At 52.6% G+C, this 21,417-nt stretch overlaps 1 protein-coding gene across 6 annotated transcripts in view; it reads right to left on the reverse strand.

Annotated features, from left to right (window-relative positions):
* Nucleotides 1-21,417, reverse strand: part of AFAP1L2 (actin filament associated protein 1 like 2) — a 96,476-nt gene that overhangs the window by 25,016 nt on the left and 50,043 nt on the right. For all 6 annotated transcript variants that reach the window (XM_059398653.1, XM_059398652.1, XM_059398651.1 and 3 more), the window contains exons 2-4: nucleotides 13,670-13,798; nucleotides 7,606-7,680; nucleotides 6,236-6,330 (exon numbers count right to left, since the gene is read on the reverse strand). In XM_059398653.1, the coding sequence (XP_059254636.1) occupies nucleotides 6,236-6,330; nucleotides 7,606-7,680; nucleotides 13,670-13,798 (299 nt within the window). The remainder of the gene's footprint in view (nucleotides 1-6,235; nucleotides 6,331-7,605; nucleotides 7,681-13,669; nucleotides 13,799-21,417) is intronic.

Consider the following 21,417-nt stretch of genomic DNA (forward strand, 5'->3'; position numbering starts at 1 on the left):
CCCCGCTGAGCAGAGAGCCCGATGTGGGGCTCTCTGCTCAGCGGGGAGCCTGCTTCCTCCTCTCTCTCTGCCTGCCTCTCTGCCTGCTTGTGATCTCTGTCTGTCAAATAAATAAATAAAATCTTTAAAAAAAAAAAAAAGATTCCAAATATTTAACTGTGAGGATATGACGCCCTCTCTCTCTCTCTCTTTCTCTCCCTGTAAGACAAGAATAAAACCAGGGTTGTCTTGATGGGTTCCCTGAGACAAAACATGACAGGGTTTCACAGCCCCTGGCCCGGATCAAGCACAAGGAGGCTGTCGTCAACATCTGGGAGCCATCCAAGACCTGGGGCGGGGGAGGGGGCCGCAGGAGCCAGGTCACTGGATCACCGTCCGGCAGGTGGGGACAGATTTACCTGCAGAGAGTCGGCAAGGCCAGGCCACAATCTGGGCCCAACACAGGAGCTTCCTCAGTTCATCCGGCCTCACATCAAGAGAGCGGACACAAGACCCCAAGGCAGGCTCCAAGCGGCTCTCGGCCCCCAGAGACGCAATGCCCCATAGGCAGGAAGGAGCAGAGTCCTGCGCTCTTTTCCTGAGCAGATGAGTTGCAGCCCGGGGCGGCGTCCTGGGCCAGGCCGTGCACACTGCACACAGGGGGCGCCATCAGGAGCTGCCCAGGCATGACCTTGGTGCTTTGCTCCCGCAAGCCCGGTGAGCCGGGTCTGCTCATCTCAGCCACTCCCTTGACCACGTCTGAGAAAGGCCTGCCGAGACCCAGCTGTGGTCTGCCGAGAGCCGGCTTCCCGGGGTTCGAGGGGGAAACCTCCTCTCCCCGACCCTTCCCTGGGAAGCAGCAAGGTCCTTGAGGATGGGTCCTGGAGCTCACGTGTCCTAAGCTGGCCCGGCCTCCAGCTCCGGCCTCCAAGAAGCCCCAGCCCCAGCAGGTGGTGCAGGGACCCTTGTCTTGGTGAGGAGGTGGATCACCTCCAGAGAGAAGCGCTGAGCACCCAAGCTCCAGGTCCAGCCCGGATTTCTGCTATCAAAACAGGACAATGGGGTTTAGCCTGGGTGGCTCAGGTGGCTAAGCAATGGCTCTCAGCTCAGGTCATGATCCTGGAGCCCCAGGATCGAGTCCCACATCGGGCTCTCTGACCAGCAGGGAGTCTGCTTCTCCCTCTGAGCTTCTCCATCTCATGCTCTCTCTCTCCCTCTTATTCTCTCACATATATAAACAAAATCTTTAAAAAGAAAAAAAAAGGACAATGGGGGAATGAACCTTTCCTCAGGAGTTCCTCACGGGACCCTTCTCAAGGGGTCCCCTTGTCCTATCTGGGGGTTAGAGCATGAGGGAGTGTTTTCTGAGAGTCTCCTAAGCTTGATGCTATAAAGACACCTATAAATGTAGAGGCAGAATAGGGCCGTAGTCTGAATCCGATCTCCAGGGCTAGGGTTTGAATCCTGCCAAGCTGTGTGACCCCAGGCAACTTACTTGACTTCTCTGAGCCTCAGTTCCTCCACCGCATAATGGGGAGAGAAATACCTGCCCCATGGGGTCACTGTAAGGATTAAATTCCGCCCAGCACTATTATTCAATACATATGAATTTTTATTAACCTAAAAAATATGAAAGTATCAGTGAAGGGAGAAAGGTTGCCTACATACATGTTTAGTAAAGGAAGACCAGCTGTCACCTAAGGGGACGGAGGAGAAGTTTGGTGTCGCCCAAGCTGAAGCCCAAGCTCAGCCTCATTGAAGAAGACAGGCCCCATCCTCAAGGTCGCTGGGACAAAACCTAAGGGCTTGAGTCAAGTTAAAGGATCAAACAAAGAGGCGCCTGGGTGGCTCAGTGGGTTAAAGCCTCTGCCTTCGGTTCGGGTCATGATCCCAGGGTCCTGGGATCGAGCCTCACATCGGGCTCTCTGTTCAGCAGGGAGCCTGCTTCCCGGTCTTTCTGCCTGCCTCTCTGCCTGCTTGTGATCTCTCTCTCTGTGTCAAATAAATACATAAATTCTTAAAAGTTTAAAAAAAAAAGGATCAAATAATTCCCCCCAAATTCAGGAGAGAGTCACATAATTACACAGGTGTAATGGCCTGTTCTCTGAAGTCAAAGGAGTGAGAGATGCTAATTTCTCGGGGTTAAGACTAAAGGAGCAGTACTTTAATTATCATCATCATTGTGAGGATCCAGGTTGGAGACAGTAAATGAAGAGGTGGAAGAGATGTGACTTCACAACCGGAAAGAAGGCTCTGAGAACCCACGGGAAGGGGCTGGGAAGAAAGCTGCCCTGCTCAGCACGATTTGCCAGAGGTCTGCAAACTTTAACTGCAAAGGGCCAATAACACATACTTAAGGGATCTGCAGGCCATTTGGGGTCTCTGATCTCAGCTATTCAACTCTGCGAATGCAGAGCAAAAGCATCCATAGATAATACACAACTGAGAAGTATGGCTCTGTACCAATAAAACTTTATTTACAAAAGCAGTGACTGTGGATTTGGCCAGGGGGCTACAGTTTGCAGATTCTGATTGAGATTAGACACAAGAGCTCAAAGAGAGAGGTGACCCGGATGACCTGAGGGGTCTCTGCGGTTACCAGCGACCTGCCCCAACCTGCCCTGTGGAATGTTCCAGGGACAGGGACAGCAGATCCAGCCAGCCCTAGCTCCCTAGACCGACCACAGCAACATCCTCTTGTGGAGTTGGCTGCCTCCCCCCTAGAGCAGCTCACTTAGCCCAGCGCCAATGCATGTTCAGGCCGCAAGGGAGCTGGGGAGGGGAGGGCTAGGCTAGCCAGGGGCAGAAGCAGCGCCAGCAAACATCTGCTTCTCCTACAGTGACCGCAGCACCTGGCCGTGCACACAGCTGCCTGAGTCACCGCTCACGCCCACGAGGTCGCTCCAGACCCCTGGTCGCCTCTCCCATTGTCTGCTACCCCACTGACCCGGGAGGGGACGGAAGGGGACCCAAGCCACCAGAGAGGGAATCAGGGCCTCCTAAGCCTGCCCCAGAGGCCACACTCCTGGCCCAGGCACCGGCTTGGAGGACCCCAGGCAGAAATCTGGCTTCTGTTTCAGCCATCAGCAAGCCTGGAGCCAGGCCTCAGGTGCACAAGCTTCACGGCACCCCGAAGCTCTGCGGTCAGGGTGGGAAGGGGCACGGGTTTTCTTGTCTCGGGAAGAGAGGTTACAAGGTCGCTCCAACCTCAAGCCACGCTTGCTCACTCTCTCCCTCCCTCCTGCTCGGATTCTCTCATTCTCCTCCCCTGGAGCCAGAAGACACAGCTGTTTCCCACTCCACCCTGACGCGCTCCTCTGAGGTCTGGGGCTGAAGAGCGAAGGTTGCCAGACTTGACCAGAGGAGGCCTGAGGGAGGTCGGGCGTGTGTGCGCGAGGCTAAGAACTTGCTTACTCCGCACCTTGCTCACTTGGCCCGTGGGAGTCCCCTACTGTCGGGTGTGGGCACCCCAAACAGGACAAGGAGGGACCCAGGAAGGGCAGCAGTCAGGTCAGTAGCCCCTGTCCTTCTCTGCAGGGAAACCCCACAAGGACGAGGGTAACGTCAGCCTGCCTGGTGGAACCCTCCCTGGGGCCGGGACTGCGTCCACGGGAGCAAAACCGCCTCACGCCTGAAGGGCCCCCGGGGGCGGTGTTATTTTTGGGTGGTGACAGTTCTCCCAACTCTAGGGTTTCTCTCAAGGGCTGATACGAGCCTCTCTGGGCCCCGAAAGGCCCCGCAGTCACGGCCAACACAAGAAGCCTATTCTAGGGGAGGCCACCTGCTCTGGTCTTGTTCAGAGTTCCCGGGGCTCCTATCACAGGGCCCTTGGGACCTGCGTAAGAGCCAGCAACTCCGGAGTCAGGTTCCCAGCAGCCGCCGGGATCAGGGTGGCCTGATTCTCACTAGCACCTGGTCCCGGGCCTCCTCCCCTGCCACCACCACCCCCACCACGCCCGCAAAGCAATTTCCAGAGCAAGCCAGTGCCCCCCCCCCCCAGGACTTGGTGCCCATGACCCTGGCCTGGTGGGTGCCTCCTGGCGCAGGTGTTGGCCCAGAAGCGGCTGCCCCAGGTGGGTTACGGTAGGCCCCATTGGCCCTTCTGCTACCCAGGAGCTAACAGCCCTGATCAGAATCCGATGCTGAGTTCCTGAAAGTTCCAGCTCAGAGCAGCTGCCTCCCCTCCCTGACCCACCTGGCAATGCCTGAAACACACCAGGTAAACCAGAGCATCGCCCATTGGTTTGTGCAGGGGCTAAGTAAGGGTCTGGTCTGGAGGGGCCGCACCCCCTCTCCTCGGTCCTGGAGCTGAAAGTGAGGGGAGCCTGCGGCTGGGAGAACAGAACGGACGCCTTCCCTCTGCTGCAAGAAGGGCTTCCAGCAGCCGGGCCGCAGAAGGGCCTGGAAACCGAGAACCTGCACTCAGACCTGGGCCCTGCTACATCCCAGAGGCAGGCCCCTGGCTGGTTCTTTTAACTGGGCCTGTTTCTTCATATAGAAACAGTGACAGAAGTCTGCACCTCTAGACACATGGTGGGGAGGACCATGTTTGTGTGCATCGGGGTGACTAGCTACTCTGGTGTGGCCGTCACCTGCTTTGTCAGCATCCTGGGGACACCAGGACCTCAGGCTCAGGCCATCAAGTCTCACCCAGCCTGAGATGAAGAGTCTCTGTGAGCGGTCTCCCAGAGGGAGGGCTTCGCGCAGTGGGATGCTGTCCCAGGCATTCCAGAACAGCCTGCCAGCTGTGAGAGCAGCCTGAGGAGCCCGGCCACCTCCGGGGAGGCGTGGATGGAGGGGGCCAGGCTGGGGTCGGCCTCGGCAGGAACCCGAGCCCACAGATCTGTCCCTGGGTGGCATGGTAGGAGCTCAGTGCTCACAGATTTGCACAGCTTCCTGCTGGCGCTGAACCCAGGACCCTGCTGCCCATAGAAAGAAATCCTTCCCACTTCCTGACCCAAGGACCTGCTACCTATAGAAATCCTTCCCACTTCTCGCCCCGTACCTCTCAGGAAACCTCCCTGACCAGGTCCTAGACAGGAAAGAACTTGGGTGCAAATTCTGGTTCTGTCGTTATCTGTGTGTACAATATTCAGCCACTATAAACTTGCCGATTCTTGGTTTCCTCGCCTATTAAATATAAACTCAGCTGCCCGCCTCCCTGAATGCTGACTTAGTATGCTATGCACGGCCTTAGCTTGTCGAGCAAGACTTCTTAGGAGACAGAGATTCACATTCTTTCAAAGACCGGGAAACGAAGGGCCAGAGACCTTAAATGACTTGCTCAAGTTCAAAGAGCTCGTACCTGGCAGCACTGAGATCTGAACCCAGGTCTGTAGCGTTCCATAATTCACTCCATCCACCCCTCCGTCCATGAACAAATACATGCACACGGCCTACTGTGTGCAGACACAGGCCAGGAAGCAGTAAACGAGAGACACTCTCCCCAACCTGGGCAGCTCACGTCTGGTCGGGGAGGCAAATAGTCTTGACGGTGGTGAGTGCCATGGAGGGGTCACTGGCCATGGGGCAGACAGTAGCGGGGGACGGAGGTGTGACGTCTCATGTATCAGGGCAAGGAAAGCCTGTCTGTGAAAGCCTGCGAGGTGAGGAGGTGGCCAGCCACTGAAGAGTCGGGGTCCACAAAGGACCAAGACCCTGAGGCAACACCGATATGTGGTCCCATCCAGGGACAGGAGCCCAGTGAGGAGCAGGTGCACTGAGGCTGGAGATGCAGCTGGGCGCCAGGCTGTGTAGACCGTGTAGGCTGTGGGGCTGGGTTAAGGAACACGGATTTTTTTCCCCCCTAAGTTTAATGAAAGCCTTTGGCAGGTCTGAAGCAGGAAGTGCAAAGCGATATGATTTACATTCCTAGAAGTTCGCTGCGGCCTGAACTGAGGACCACGGGTCAACATGGCACCCCTCGCATGGTGCTGGAGGGAGCCCGGTAGAGCCTCAAACACATGGCGGCATTTGATGAAGCCAACGAGCTCCCTGCATCTCCCACTCCCATAAGCCTTAGTGTCCTGAGTACTGCGGTCCTGGGCAATGACGTCACCTGCAGGCGGGCATTCTTCAGTTCTGTCTCTCCCAGCGTCTTGCCCCATGTTCTGCACACAGTATGTGTGCACACAGAAGGCGCACACAGTAGGTGCTCAGAAAATGCCAGCCACGTCGGGGACTGACGCCTGTGAAAACAACTGATATTTCACAGAGGCCCCAGTCAGGACATCAGGGGTCTCCGGTGAACACTTACGATCTTGGGTGGCGGGAGGTCTGGAAGACTCTTCTGTGGTGCCAGAGAGTGCTGGCCAGGCTCCCCGTTGGCCAGTGGGTTCTGCTCCTCGGTTGCTGTGGGCAGCGAAGAGAAGGCTTCGGTGAGGGGTGCCCAGTCTCCCAGCATTATCCCTCCCATGATCCGGGGATGTCTGGTCACGTGGACCATGAGATCTATTTGAGCAGGTGTTAATTACCCAGGTGGGCGGTCCCAGGGGCCAATGTGGTATTTTGGCCAAGAATAGTGCCTCAGCCGGGGCAGATTCCTCAGAAGGAACTGGTTTGGGGTTTCCGGCAGGCTCTGCACCGTCTCTTCCACTTGCCCTATGCCAAAAATGGCCCAGCCACAGAGCTTTAGGCAGCAGGGAAGCTGTTCCCAGTCCCAACCCTGTGATTACGGCTCTTTCCATCCCAGAAGGGAAACGACCCTGGGCACAGTGGCAGCTGGCCTGTCAGTCATTTCTGCTGAGCCCCAGGCTTGGCTGTGGAACAGAAGGTGCCAAAGCCACATGGGAAGACTGGCCACCAGCCCTCGGCGCACCTGCCTGATGGTTTCAGCCAGCAGCCCAGTCAGCCCCAGGACAGACAGACTCAGACAGATTTGACCTCTGGGCTTGTGTGGCTGGCAGCTGAAGCCAAGCATTGGACAGGACCGAGGGCCCCACAGTGTTGCGTTCCCACCTCTTGCTAAGCCTCTGCATTTCGGTCACAGGCTGGGGAGTTGGGAGATGGGGCTTCTAATCCCCTCTCCTCAGCAGCACGGCAGCTCTGCAGATGCTGGGCCTCCCTGAGGTCCTGCCAGACCTCCTGAAGGTCTTCAGAGAAAAGGAGAGCCAGACAGAGCAGAAGAGGGAGATGTCATGGAAGACACAGTATGTCCTTCCAATGTAAGATACAATGTTCTGCCGAGAGAGCACCTTGAGCAAAACTTTTAATTAAGGCAGGTGCAGGCATCAGCGTTTCGGTCCTGTTACCCCACCCCCACCCCCACGCCCATACAATCCAGACTTCTATCAAAAGATATAAAGCTGGAGCATGGAATCAGCACCATACAACGGCTGCTTTCCTAGAACACCTGACCGTGACTTCCTGGGATGATGCTGGGAAACGCTGAGACTTTAGGGCTTTATCCACAAAGGGGACATGAGACCTTTAAGAGGCAAGGCGGTGGCTTGATGGAATGTCCCAAAATACATCAACCCGAAATACCATCAGCCAAAATGTGAGTGCCAGAAATAACTCCACTGGGCTGTCTGGTGCTGGCTGGGAGGAAGCGGGGCGGGGAATGGGACCAAAGCTTATGCCTCCCCCTCCCGGAAGCCGGCCGAGATTAGCAGTGCCAGCCTCTACCTTTGCCTTGGGACTCCGCATTCTGCTGCTTGTTGACGGTCACTTTGTTCATATAAATGTACTCCTCATCAGAACCTGCAGAGGGAGGATGGAAGATAAAGGTTTCATAGGATTCCACAATGGGAAATGGCTCTAGAGAGAAACAGTGTCCCCCGAGAGACGGTCATTAGCCTGGGTTCCAGTAAAAGCATACAACATTTTGACTTGATTGAAAGAGTCCATTAAAGAGTTGACAAATTTCCAAAAACAGAAAGGCCAAGCTGCTGACTGAATTTTCTGGCTTGAGGGTGGGGGTGGTGGGGGAGGGAGAGGGCAAAGACAGGAGCAGAAGGGCAGCTTCAGGAATGAGAGCGGAAGGGCACCCGCCCCTCAAAGGTCTACCCCATATCCCGCCAAACAGATTTCTCTGGGTTTTCTAGCATTTCATTTAAATCGTAAAATATTTCTGGCGATTTTATTTATTCATTAGAGAGCGAGAGCACAAGCAGCGGGGAGGGAGAGGGAGCAGCAGACTCCCTGCTGAGCAGGGAGCACACGATTGGGCTTCATCCAAGGACCCTAGGATCCTGACCTGAGGCAAAGGCAGATGCTTAACAAGCTGAGCCACCCTAGTGCCTAAAATCATTTCTGTGTGGGCTACCTTTCCAGTGCCTGCCTGGGCAGAGATATGATGGTCTCCTAACACTGCTCAGTTTATGCCCCCAAAGACCCTTTCTTCAGAAGACAGCTCATCCAAATGCTTCTCCTCTTAGAAATCCTCCTGCATTTCCTTAGTTGCCCCTTAATTTGCATTTCCTAGAAACTTGTGTCTCCACTGGAGACCATGTCCCGAAGTAAAAGGACCCGAGTCAATCCCCAGGTGAAGGAAGCAGCTCAGGGTCAGACTCACGCCACCAGAGCCTTGGAAACCCAGAAGAACATGGGGAGCACCCAGCCAGAGGTGTCTTCTGCCATCGGTCTGCAGGACCACCACCCCAGCACCAGGCCCTGCCAGGACCCGTCAGCAACACCACCCCAGCCAGCTGGAGTTCATGCGAGGGAACTATGAGGTCTAAATGTAGCTAGCTAGCCACAACTGGTAGCCTTCCACTCAGTGAGAGCCAGAGTGGTCGGGTCAGGACCCTCCCCAGAGGAGAGCACACAGAAAAGGGCTCTGCAGGAGTTGGGGGCAGCAAGCTCAGGCATTAATTGTGTAATTCAGAACCGAAGAGCAAACTCACCGGCCCTGTCTGCCTAGCACGGAAAACAAGGGTGATGCACACTGCCTGTTTTTACCGAACTCTTAAGTTTCCAAGAGAACGAAACACAAATATTAAGGAACTTAAAAAAGTTAATCCTATAACTAAAAAAGATTAAAAATGACAGTCGAAACCATGGGGAATGGCTCAAAGGCTCGATAATGGGAAAAGTTGGGGAAAAAAAAAATCACACATCAGCATGAACAACAGCAGTCACCTTTAACAACAAATGGATTACTAGAGGGTGTGTCAGTTGGCACAGACATTTTGGAAGAGATTTGGGAGGATAATTTAAGTGTTCGTATTCTTTTTTTTTTCCAAGTGCTCATCACCTTTAACCCAGTATTTCCACTGCCAGAAATTTATCCTAAAGATAAACTCTAGCATGTAAACAAAGTTTTATTTGAGGATGTTTATTGTAATGTTGTAGGAGTTTTGCTTTTTTTAAGATTTTATTTATTTGCGAGAAGGAGGGAGAGAGAGCACAAGTGAGGGGGTAGGGTAGAGGGAGAGGGAGAAGCAGGCTCCCTGCTGAGCAGGCCCCTGGGATCATGACCTGAGCTGAAGGCAGATGCGCAATCAACTGAGCTATCCAGGTGTCCCTGTATGAGGTTTCTTTTAAATTACAAAACCTAAGGGCGCCTGGGTGGCTCGGTGGGTTGGGCCTCTGCCTTCAGCTCAGGTCATAATCTCAGGGTCCTGGGATCGAGCCCTGCATCAGGCTCTCTGCCCCGCAGGGAGCCTGCCTCCCTCCCTTCTCTCTCTGCCTGCCTCTCCGCCTACTTGTGATCTCTGTCTGTCAAATAAATAAATAGAATCTTTAATAAAAAAAAATAATAAATTATAAAACCTAATGCCACTAACCAGAGACTAGCTGAATGTCACGGTTCATCCACCCGTGGACACTACCCAACTGCGAAAAATATCAAAGAAGCTCTAGGTCCACAATTAGAGATATCCAACACTTAAAGAATCAGGTTTCAGAATAGCCAAAAAAGAAAAATATGGGAACTGTCAGCACATGGAAATGTGCACAGGCAGCAATTCTAAATGTAAAAATAACGTAAAGCAGAATACAGAGGCAAACCACGACTACATAAAAATATTCAGATGATACCGATAAAGCTCAAAATAGGAACTGAAGGCATGTAAATAGCGCAATGTTAATCTCATGTTCATTTTTTTTCTTACTGTTGACTAAACCCACACTCTTGTAAAAAGAAAAAAAAAGGCAAGATACTATTGTCATTGTTTTAACTGATAGATTCCGGGCAGGTGTTTTCTCCCCAAGATGGCAGCTTGTAAATTACAGAGAAAACGCATAGCACCGGCCCCTTCTCGAGGCTGTCTCCTGCCCTTGGCTGCTCTGCTGCAGGCCACGTGGTTGATCAGGTTTTGATTCTCAGGGTAGCTAATTCAGGACCATCCAGGTTGGTAAGTAAGAGCCTCCCAGGACCATCTGCGATCCTGGGAAATGCCCAGTGAACTTGGCCCTATAACGGGGCATGACTGAGCTGTCCTGTGTCTGGCAGGTGGTAGCCTCGGTTGGAGAATTTTCTATCATTCTCTCATTCATTTTCAGAAGTGCACTGAGCACCCGGCCCTATGCGAGGTGCTGGGCAGACGGCACAGAATGAAATAGAAGACACTGTTTCTACCTTTGTGACCTAACATGGGTGGGGGAAACAGATCCTCTCCGGACAGTCAACACAAGCAGGTAGGGAATGACAACAGCACAGGTGGGGTTGGAAAGGAGAGCTCAGTGTGCCCTGAGTAAGCACATGACTCCTGGGGAATGACCCTTGTGTGAAGGGGGTGGTCTTTCCCAGAGAACGGGAGGGGCAGGAAGGAAGGACAGGGACCCTCTTTGCTACAGTTGGATAGACAGGACATCAGCAGACTTCCCATCTGAAGGGCTCTCCCGACACTTTCCCAGACTCTCTGAGCAGGGCACTGGGAGATCCACAGCCCTCTCAGGTGAAAACAGGAACAAAGAGTAATCTCCTGTAAACAAAACTCAAACCCTGCCTTGACCTCACCATGCAGATGAAAGGCACAGAGAGCAGAAACTTCTTGTTACACCCATACAATAAAAGATCAGAAAACCCAAATTTGGAAAGGGTAAACACATATAGTGTGTCTCTCTCTCTCTCTCGGTCTCATACTCTGCCCAAAAGGTGTGGGAGTAAACAACAGCTCAGCCAGTGTAGACCACAGACTATCTCAAAATGATCAGCCTGCCTCCACCTACAAGTCCCATCAAGCTGAGCTAATTCTCTGGAACGTACACAGCAAGAAGGGCCTCGGAGGCTGGGGAGGAGGACAGATGCTTTGATTTCAGGGACTCGGGATTCTGTCCCGTGCAGCACGATTTCAGTGGTGCAGATGAGTCTGGAATATGGGGCAAGGCGGGGAAGACAGCGGTTAGGGCTGCCTGCCCGGCCCCGAGCCACTCGCAGCCATGTGCCTAGAAGAGGAGACTCTCCAGCAGAGAAGACTCTCTCATAGACTTGGGGTAGGAACGAGGTGGCACCACCCATGTCATTTCATACACTAAGCCCCATGCTGGGGCAGAGTAGGTGCACAAAAGCTGTTTGCTGCTGCTCTGACCACTCTGCGAGCTAAGACAGAGCAAAGAGGACCGGAATGGACACCAGGAACAGGAGTGGCAGCCGCAGGTCTCAGTAAGGCTGTGCACACACTTCCGGTGGTCTGAGTGGTGCACTGTGGGCCATTCACGTCGGGGCGCCTCCAGCAAGCTGCGGAGACGAGGGTGGGGGGAGGGTTGACTTTATCAGTGCAGAAGGTGCAAAGATCTGGGGTGAAACAAAGGTCATCCTACAGGAAGCTATATAGCACATGCCCCCAAAGAGGGGGAGCCCACCCAGGGGGCCCTGAGAGAGTGATCAGAACCAGGAACCCGGGCTCAGAGCCCAACCCGTGGGTCTTCCAATTCCCAGTGGAGTTGCTGTCTATCATTAAAACATCTCAAGTCAGAGCACATCCGACCTGACCTGTCGGTGGGACAGGAGTGTGCTTCTTACAGAGCTGCCTTGATAGATCCTGCCTCGGGGTGACTCATCTCTAACTCACCCTCTTTGTAATGTTCATTTCTCACCTCACCTTCCCACCTTTGATGTGCTGCTTGCTGACCAGCACTGGCGCAGGCCAGCAAGGCTTGCCATGGAGCCGGGAGGAGCCTGGGAACCCCAGGATGGCCTGGGGAGCAGCAAAGGCTCCAAACTGGGCTCCAGGAAATCGCCTCTCACAGAAGGCTAAGGGAGCCAGCTTGTTCCAGCACAAGGGAAGGCCACCAGGCAGATGGCAATACGCCTCAGTGTTAGGACTTCTCTCTCACTCAGAGAGTAAAAACTAGGTCCACAGGGAACAAAGGAAAGGAAAAGCAACCCCAAAACATAGCCTGGTGGATCTGGGTTGGACGTGCGGGGAATCTGGATGCAGAGGGTCTGCTTCCCTCCTCGAGCGTGTGTCTCGGCGGCTCCTGCCACCGGGCACGTGGATCACATGCCCTCTTCTGGTCCCTCGCTGTCCCGAAATATCACTTCCCATTCTCAAACATCCGACGTAAAAATAGACTCAACTAAACTGTCAGGACTTCACAAGAAGGCTTTTTAAAAAAAAAAAAGAAAGAAAGAAAGAAAATCTGAGTGTCCTGGAAATGAAACAACACACCCGCAAGAAGACTTGCACGAGAATGTTCAGAGCAGTCTTTTCAGTCGCAATAGCCCAAACCCGTGAACACAACACAGGTATGGTGGGAGAAATCAAAACAATGGTTCCCTTGGGGCGAGGGTGGGGGTGGGGAGGAATTTGCTGGGAAGGGGCAAGAAAGAACTTTCCGGAATGATAAAAATGTTCTGTCTTGTTTGGGACGGTAGGAACACAGATGTACACAATTTTCAGAACACACTGAACTGGATACTTAAGATCTATGTACTTGGGTGTATATAAAGTCCACCTCAATGAAAAAGATAAGAAAAAAAAAAAACCAGGTACTTAGGGTTCTGTGATCTATAGCTTTAAAACTCTGTTTTCCTCTGGGCCACAGGACACTGGCAAGTGACTTCAACTCTGCAGACCTCATCTGTAACACCCTCGTCTGTAGCAACAGCACCAAGCTCAGAAGGGGGCCTTGAACATGAAACAAGTTAATACGTGTGCATGTAGCAACGTGTGCACGTAGGAATGTGTGCATGTAGGAAATGCTCAATTAAGCATTGGCTCTTACCTGGACAGTTCCCTAGCCCTTCTCTACTTTGAGCAAATGAAGAAAAGTGCTTTGGAAACATTTTGTTTAAAACCACACTCAGGGCAGCTGTGTTGAGTGTTCAGAGATTTCCTGGGCTCACCTTCAGGTCACGTCACCCCTGGACAACCGCGAGGGGCTGAACTGCTTTCCCTACTCCCATTGCCCAAATTCATCTACGAAGTCCTCGCCCTGAATACTTCAGAATGTGATTCTGGTAGGGGAAGGGGTCCTTGAAGTCAAACGGGGCCACCAGGGTGGGCCCCAGTCCAACAGGATCAGAGTTCTTGTATGAAGAAGAGGTTTGGACGCAGACCCAGGGGTAAGGTGGTCTGAAGACCCAGACAGAAGGCAGCCACTTACAGCCAAAGAGGGAGGCCTCTGAAGGAATCCACCCTGCCCAAAGCCTTGATCTCAGATTTCTGGCTTCCAGAACTCTGAGAAAACAAATTTCTATTGTTTAAGCCACCCAGTCGGTGGGGCTTTGTTGTGGCAGCCCGAGCATGACTATCTTTCTGTTTCCATGGGGACCTCTCGGAGGCACCCGGGTCACACTTACTGCTGCTCTTGGTGTAGACCCGGAGGAGCTCGGCCAGGCTGCTCTTCTTCACCACAGCTGTGCTGCTCAGGTTCTCCTGGTCGAGAATCTTGAGGAAGTCGTCCAGCTCTGTCAACAGCTGCTCCAGGGCTAGAGACAGAAAAGAGAACCCTTTATAGTTGCTGCCTGCTCTTCGAAGGGCCAGGTCAGACACACCCCCACATCCTGCACCATCTCGCCATGGGCCCTGTGGTCCTGCGTGGGAGGGACTTGAGGGGAGCCCTGAAAGCATCTAGGAGGCCCAGCCAAAAGTGGGATTCCCAGAGCTGGGGTCTGGGGGAGGAAAAGCAGGCCCTTGGTTTTGAGATGGATGACGCCGGCTGAAGCTGCAGGTCTCCCATTTGCTAGAGCGACGGCGGCCAAGACAGCCCAGCCAAGCCCGTCAAGCCATGACAGTCTGCAAACAGGATTGCTTCCTTGATAAAAAGCCAATCAGGACAGCGCAGGACTAGGGAACTTGAACACAGATCAAACCTGGAACCATCAAAAAAAATTTTTTTTTTGCTGTGGTTGACCCAACTGTTCATCCTTTCCCCAAGGACAGACAAACAGAGTCACTCCAAGATGAAACAGTGATTATGTTGCCCCGTTGAAAGAGGGATGATTCATCAGAAGCCACGGCTGGGCAAACAGAAAAACAAAACCTTCCTGAGTTTCTTCAGTAAATAAGCCTCCTCCACCGAAACGGAGTCTAGCATCATTCCCAAGCTGGCAAAGGGCTCTGGTCCCACGGATTCAAGGTATCAAGTTGGATCCACCATTGTAGAAGTGCTCGTCAGTCTCTCCCTGAAGCCACCCTGCAGAGATGCTAGCGCAGAGGACAACAGTGTGGGCACCGGACACATTCACCACTGTTGTTGCTGTTGCTGTCTATAGGATGCTGCGTTTGCAGATGGGGTCGCCATCTTGGCTCTGCTGCCCAGTGCCCCTCCAGAACATGCTCTCAGTAATGGCAGCCAGCACCTCGAGGTTCTGTGCTGTGCTTTCCAACCCTGGCTGCACTGGGTCACCCGGAGAGCTTTAGAAAATCCGGATACCTAAGCCACACCCTAGACTGATGATATCAGGATCTCTGGGAATAGAACCCAGGAGTCAGCAGTTCTTTCTCCTTCTTCTTTTATTTTTTAATTTATTTGAGAGAGAGAGAGAGAAGAATAGGAGCAGAGAGAGACAGAATCCCAAACAGACTCCACATAGAGTGTGGAGCTCAATGTGGGACTTGATCTCAAGACCCTGAGATCAGGACCTGAGCAGAAACTAAGAGTCAGATGCTTCAACGACTGCGCCACCCAGATGCCCCAGGAATCGGTAGTTCTTAAACCTCCCGGGGTGATTCCAGCGTGCAGCCAACACTGAGAACTGGCAGTCTAGATGCAGGCCCAGAGCCCACACCTGAGGGCCCCGGTCCCGAAGGCAGCAGTCAGTGAAACCCTGACTCATCCTGTATCGCCTGCTGTGGGAACGCTGAGCTGTCACACGCTCTCTCCAAACTCATTTCCTCACCTGGAAAGTGGCAAAGACCACGTAGGCCCTGACTGTTTCACAAAGTTATAAACACAAATGACAAAATCTTACCTCAATGAGGGGACCACATCTGTCCCACACCTTTGGCACCTACACTGCGTTGGATGAATGTGTATGGGATGAATGAATGAATGAATGAATGATATCAGGCACCTACTAGTTCAGAAGTTGAAGAGCTAAGCATGGTTATGCCCATTTTGAAGACATGGGTCTGATGGCCCAGAAGGTCCACAGGGCTCATGGCAGACAGCACATCTCCTGTCCGACTCTTAAGACAGAGGTACTAACAACACCCTATTGGACGCTTCCATCATTCTTCTAACATCCCCCAAAAGCCCAACTCCCCAGAATTGAACAAGAGCCCTAGATTACCCCTGCCACTCCCTATATTAGAAAAAGAAGCCCTCGGGCTCTCCTGGTTCTAAGGCACAAACCAGTAGCCTCTGTTCAAACACCTCCTTGGACCTCAGTGGGCTAGTAGCCTTTGAACCCCATCCCTACAAAACCAAACTCCCTGGAATGACTACTGCCACTGCTCGTGAGAGAGCCAGGGGAAGGGATGGGAGTGAGGATTTGCTTGTTTCAGAGGAGGGCAGTGCCAGCTCATGTGACCATCCGATCACATACAGGGGTCAGCCAGCTCACCCACAGGGGTGTGTACTGCCTGGCGCCATCAGAGCGCTCTCTTCTTGGCAGGGGTCCCTCCCCACAAAGGAAACTCCAGTTTGCCAAAGCTGGAGAAGCAGCAGAGAAACCGCCACTCTCCCTCTCAGGGTCCTGGTTTGAAAGGATTAAGATCGAAGCAAGCTCCACCAAGGTCGATGTGTCCATTCCCCTGTGGCTTATCAAAAGCCACGTGAAGGTCAAGGTGGCCAGCAGCCCAGAGGCTGCCGGCAGTCAACAGTGGCGTGGCTTCCATGCCTGGAGGCGAGTTGGAAGGTGGCCTTTGTCTCTGCCCGGGAAGGATAGAGGGTAAGTGAGAGCCAAGATAAGGCAAGCAGAAGGCACGTTTGGGTGTTTCTGCCTGGGGAAGGGCCCTGGGCCCAATAGCAGAGTCTCTTGCCCTGTTCTTTGCGTTGGGAAGAGTGAGTTTCCAAGAGGCCAATGGCTTTTGCCTGGTCTGCTTAGAAGCAATTAGACTCTCGATGGAGTGGGATTTGAGAGGGCACCAGCGAGAGCTCCAAGAGCCCACCAGTCAAGAGCCCACCAGTCAAGAGCCCACCAGTCAAGACAGTGGGACCCAAGGATGTGCCCAGCCCTCAGCTGGGCCCTTGGCCTCAACCAACCAAAACATTAACATGGAGACCAGGACAGTGTGGGTCTTGCCTTACACAAGCTCAGAGGCAGAACAAGCCCAGCCCGAGGGAAGAGATTCACAGACCAAGGCACCCCACCAAAAACTCATACCAAAAAATGTAGGAGATCAGACAAGAGTCTTAGGCCTGGAAGGCTTCTGGGAAGAGGTGCCGAAGGGTAAGTCCTCTCGGGTGGTTTTCATTTGGTTTTGAGGTTTTTTTGAACAGCTATTCAGGACTTTCCTGTTGGCTGCAGGAACTCGACAGGCTCAAAAGCAGGGAGTTTAAAGAAGTCGCAGCAGGGAAAACAAAGACTCAATCTAAGGAAATGACATCGAGCCTTGAACTCGGCTACAGGGGATGTGGAAAAGCGAATGAGCTTTGCAAAGCAGTTGGGATCTCAAGCTGCGCTCTTCCTGACCTTCTCAACCTTTCCAGGCTGTTACTGCTGCTACTTCCGCTCACCAAAAAGAAAAAAGCACGAAAACTCAGTGCCTCTTCAGTCTCGCGTCCTCCGCTATTCCCCAAAGCATCCCGATTCCTGGAAAACAGCTTGCGTTTATCTTCAAGCAAGCAAGTATGCACTGGGCCAAAGGGTAAAGAGTGTCCTGTCTGTCTCTGGGGAGACACAGTTGACCCAGATGGGGTCCCCCAGCCTTTCCGGGAGCTCCACGTCTGGGGAGAGGGGCCTAGTGGACACTGGGGTGAGCAGAGAAGTGATTCAGGAATGTGTCCAAGGATCAGGAAGGTGTCACAAGACAAACGGGCTATCGGCAAGAGGAATTTATAAGCTCACCACTGAGGATGAATAGGAGTTTGCTGGGAGGAGGTGGAGGCCTTTCAGGAAAAGGGAAGGAAATGTTCTGACAGCTCAAGTGCTGGAGGCACACAGGATATTTGAGAAACCACACGTCTCTCTGTGCGTTGGGGCACTAGGGGTGTGGGGGAACGCGGGGGAAGGCGGGCTCCAAGGCCAGAACTGGGACGTTAGATCAGGCAGGCAGACCATAAGGGCTTGATCGGCTTTGCTAAGGAGTCCGTGCCTTATCCCGCAGGACCTCTAGACAATGCTGGAGGAGGGCCATGCACACGGTTCTTCCAACAGCCTAGAGATCAAATAACTCTTCAAACAGTAGGGAGGACAAGGAGGGCAGGCGAGGGTGGGCAGGGGACCAGCACTAGCTCAAATGAGAATGACAAGAGTGTGAACTAATCATGGCATCCAGGGGCCACGAGGGATGCCGTACCCCACCCACCCCCAATTCTTCCAACCACCCTTGCAAGTGCATGGCATGGGAATGGGCCCTTGAGACCTGTATCTGCAGTTAGTAGTGGCCCTGGGGCTCAAGTCCAAGTACTTCCAAGTCCCAAGTACTTGCCGTCCGTCATCCCTTGGCTGGAGCCACCGCCAAGAAGTCAGGGAGGTTTATCTGGACCATGACCTCTGCCTCCTGTTCCACCATGCTTGGCAAAGGCACAGCAGGGGACTCTAGATGGGTACAATACAGAGGCAAGGGGACTTGGGGATAATTCCATGAGATGCAGGGACTTAAGGTGTGCTGGGTGACAGAGAGCTGCAGAATGCCATCAGACACAGGCCTGTAGTTCTGGGGGAACCAGTGGGCCAGGCAGACGGGTGGGAGTGGGGGGGAGCACCAAGAAAGCAGAGACACCCCCACTTTTCCTCTTAAATGGATGTGCTGGGGAAGGCTAAGCCCCAGAGCTGAAGAAACACGGGACCAGGAACCAGAGCCACAAACCATGGGATGTCCTCTCTGTCCCTCTCTAGATCTGCACCCAGAGAGGCCCATGACCAGCAGCCATCAGCTTCTGCCTCCTGCCATTCCTCCCTGTCCACGCCAGCTGTTCATGGTGTCTCCCAGTGAGCCCGGTCTGTATTCCTGGCTGGGTGGGAGCGCTTCCGGGTTGAGGGGCAGCCTTTGTAAAAAGGTTGGGGGCTCCAACGAGGTGCTAAGCACAGCAGAGGCCAGGGATTCTCCTGTGGTCATACCCTTTCAGGCCAAGCTCCAGACTCTCGAAAATAACAATCAACAAAAGCAGGGCCCTCGTTTGTGCCAACCCTGGTGACATTTTTCAGCCCTCAGAGCTCAGAGGAATGTGGCCATTTCATTGAGGCTCTGGAAGGCACCCATCTCATTCCCCTTCCCCCACTCCCTAACACCCCGCCACCCCCCCTTCTCATTTTGCTCTCTCTCTCTCTCTCTCTCTCGTCCTCCAGCAGAGGGAGGGAAAAATAAGTGTGTTGTTCATTCTGGAAACTGTAGGCCCTTGTGCGGGCTTTCCATCCTGGCTCTGTTAAAGTTCAGAGTTGTCTGCTCACGGTCTGACGAATCATCAATAAGATTCTTGTTCGGGGCTTCCAAGGCCCACGCAGCGCTGGGCGGTTCAGCTGCTCGATTCATTGCCTTCGGCCATGGCCAAGCTCTGCCTCCTGGTGACCTCCTCCCCCGGTTTTTCTCATCTTGAGGCAGTCTTGCTTTTTGGTCACTAGGTTCCCAACCATAAGCGTCTTCCCAACATGCTGAAAAAGCTGCTCTTCATGGCTCCCCCGCTGTTTTATGCACAGTTTTATTTATTCAGCTGCATTTGTTAAAGACCTGTGACTGACCATGATCTTCCCTCCAAATATGAAACAAAACAGACCTCTTCTTTAAGTATAAAGACATGCATCCCTCTCCCTGCCCCAACAGTTCTGAAGATGGAGCCACTGGGCATATTATCTGTGCAAACGCAACTGCTGGGGACCGACCACAGTGAAGAACGTGGGAGAAGTTTCTGTGACTGGCAACGGCACCCTGTAGCTGCAACCAAGAACAGAAAATCCCAAGTCCCTTCTTCCTGGTCACTGAGGAATCCTCAAGTTCTCAAAAAGAGCTTCTGGAAAACACACCCCTTCATTCCGCCTAAGAAGGAACACATGAGGCTGAAGTCCCCTTTCTTCAGAAAGGCCACGTGCCAAGCCAGCCTTCGCCAAGCACCTGCTGAGTCCCAGCATGCTAATGAGTGGCTTTTCTTCTTTGTTTTTTTATGGTGGCAACAGACGCGTAACATAAACTTAACCATTTTAATGGCTTTGAAGTGTACAAATCAGTGGCAGTGAGTACAATAACACGGGTACCCTTCCACATTTGCCTATTCTAGACATTTCACATAGATGGAGTCAAGGAACATGTGGCCTTCTGTAGAACGGCTTCACAGTGTGTAACAATTTCAAGGCTCATTCGCCTATAGTCTACCAATACTTCATTCCTTCTCCTCCTCTGGCAACCTGCCTAGCCTTTGGGGTCTGAGTCCTCTTCCTTAACATAAGGCACGTGAGATTTATCTACGTGGTTGCACAGATAAGCAATTTCTTCTTTTTGATTGTTGTGCGGTATTCCGTCCTGTGGAGGTGGGCAGCCCGAGTGTCTCCATGGGTGCACGTATCTCCATGGCCAGGGGCTTCCGCAGACACAGCAAGGTTCCATGTCCTTAACCCAGGTCTGTCCTGCTCCTGAAAGCACCTTCCCGCTGACTCAGGAGGGTACGCCTGCGTTCCTCACACTTAAGACTTAATGCCCACTCAGGGGCACGGCTACAAATGGAGAAGTAGCGATTCCTCACAATGGCTGCGCAATGGAATCATCTGGGAAGTTTAAAAAAAAAAATTTCTGATGCCTGTGTCCTGCTGGATGAGAGAGATCCTGCTGGAACTGCTCTGGGTGGGGTCTCTGGGCTCCAGGAGCTTCTCTCCCAGGAGACTCAAAGGTATAGCCAAGTTGATGAACCACCGAGATAAATAAAAGTATAATTATTGCTTTATAAAAAGTCTTTTTACTTTATACATTTTTTTAAGATCTATTTATTTTTAGAGAGAGCGAGCGAGCACGTGAGCACATACATGCACGTGAGCATGAAGTAGGGCAGAGGGTGAGGGAGAGAATCTCAAGCAGACTCTGCACGGAGCACGGAGCCTGATGCTGGGGTCCATCCCGCGACCCTGAGATCACGACCTGAGCGGAAACCAAGAGTTGGACGCATCACCGACTGAGCCACCCAGGCACCCCAACTTTATACATCTATAAGATTCCTTAAAAAGCAAACCTCCACAGTCCTTCTTTACAAGACTCAATTCTGACTTTTACATGTAGAACTTTCTAGGGTGATGCCTGTTCTGCAGTCGGATACGCTTGAAAATCCCTTTTTGCCTCCAAAATCTTTTCCCTTCTGGACAGTAAGGATGTGGACAGCAAGGACCAACGTGCCTATAGGCTTACACACTGTGGAGCTCAGTTCGTCATTCTGCTTAAACAGGTGGAAGTTCTTATGGAAAATCAGCACCCAAAAGACTCAGAGGCTAACCCTCGGACAGGCTGTCACGGCTCCTGCCTCCTTGGAGCCCGGAAAGTACATAACTTTCTCCAGTATAAGAAATATTCGAGGAGGGATGCCTGGGTGGCTCAGTGGGTTAAGCTTCTGCCTAGGGCTCAGGTCATGATCTCAAGGTCCTGGGTCAAGCCCCAAATCAGGCTCTCTGTTCTGGCGGGAAGCCTACTTCCCCCTCTCTCTGCCTGCCTCTCTAAATATTTGTGATCTCTCTCTCTCTCTGTCAAACAAATAAATAAAATGTTAAAAAAAAAAAAAAAGAAGAAAAGAAATACTTGAGGAGTTGGTTTTTGTTTTTGTTTTCTTTCTTTTTTTTTTTTTTTTAATCTCCATCTTCAGGAAATGAGGAGAGGGTTTTGCTTCATTTACCAGCATTGTACACACCCACCCCACCCCTTGCAGGGTCGACCTTCAAGGTCAGCCTGTCATCATTTTTGCAAGATCTGCTTTTTCTCACCTATCTTGGAGTCTCATCACTTAAAACACTTTACCCACGCGCGGGGG

The sequence above is a fragment of the Mustela nigripes genome, chromosome 4 (assembly GCF_022355385.1).
Source record: "Mustela nigripes isolate SB6536 chromosome 4, MUSNIG.SB6536, whole genome shotgun sequence".
NCBI classification, from domain to species: Eukaryota; Metazoa; Chordata; class Mammalia; order Carnivora; family Mustelidae; genus Mustela; species Mustela nigripes.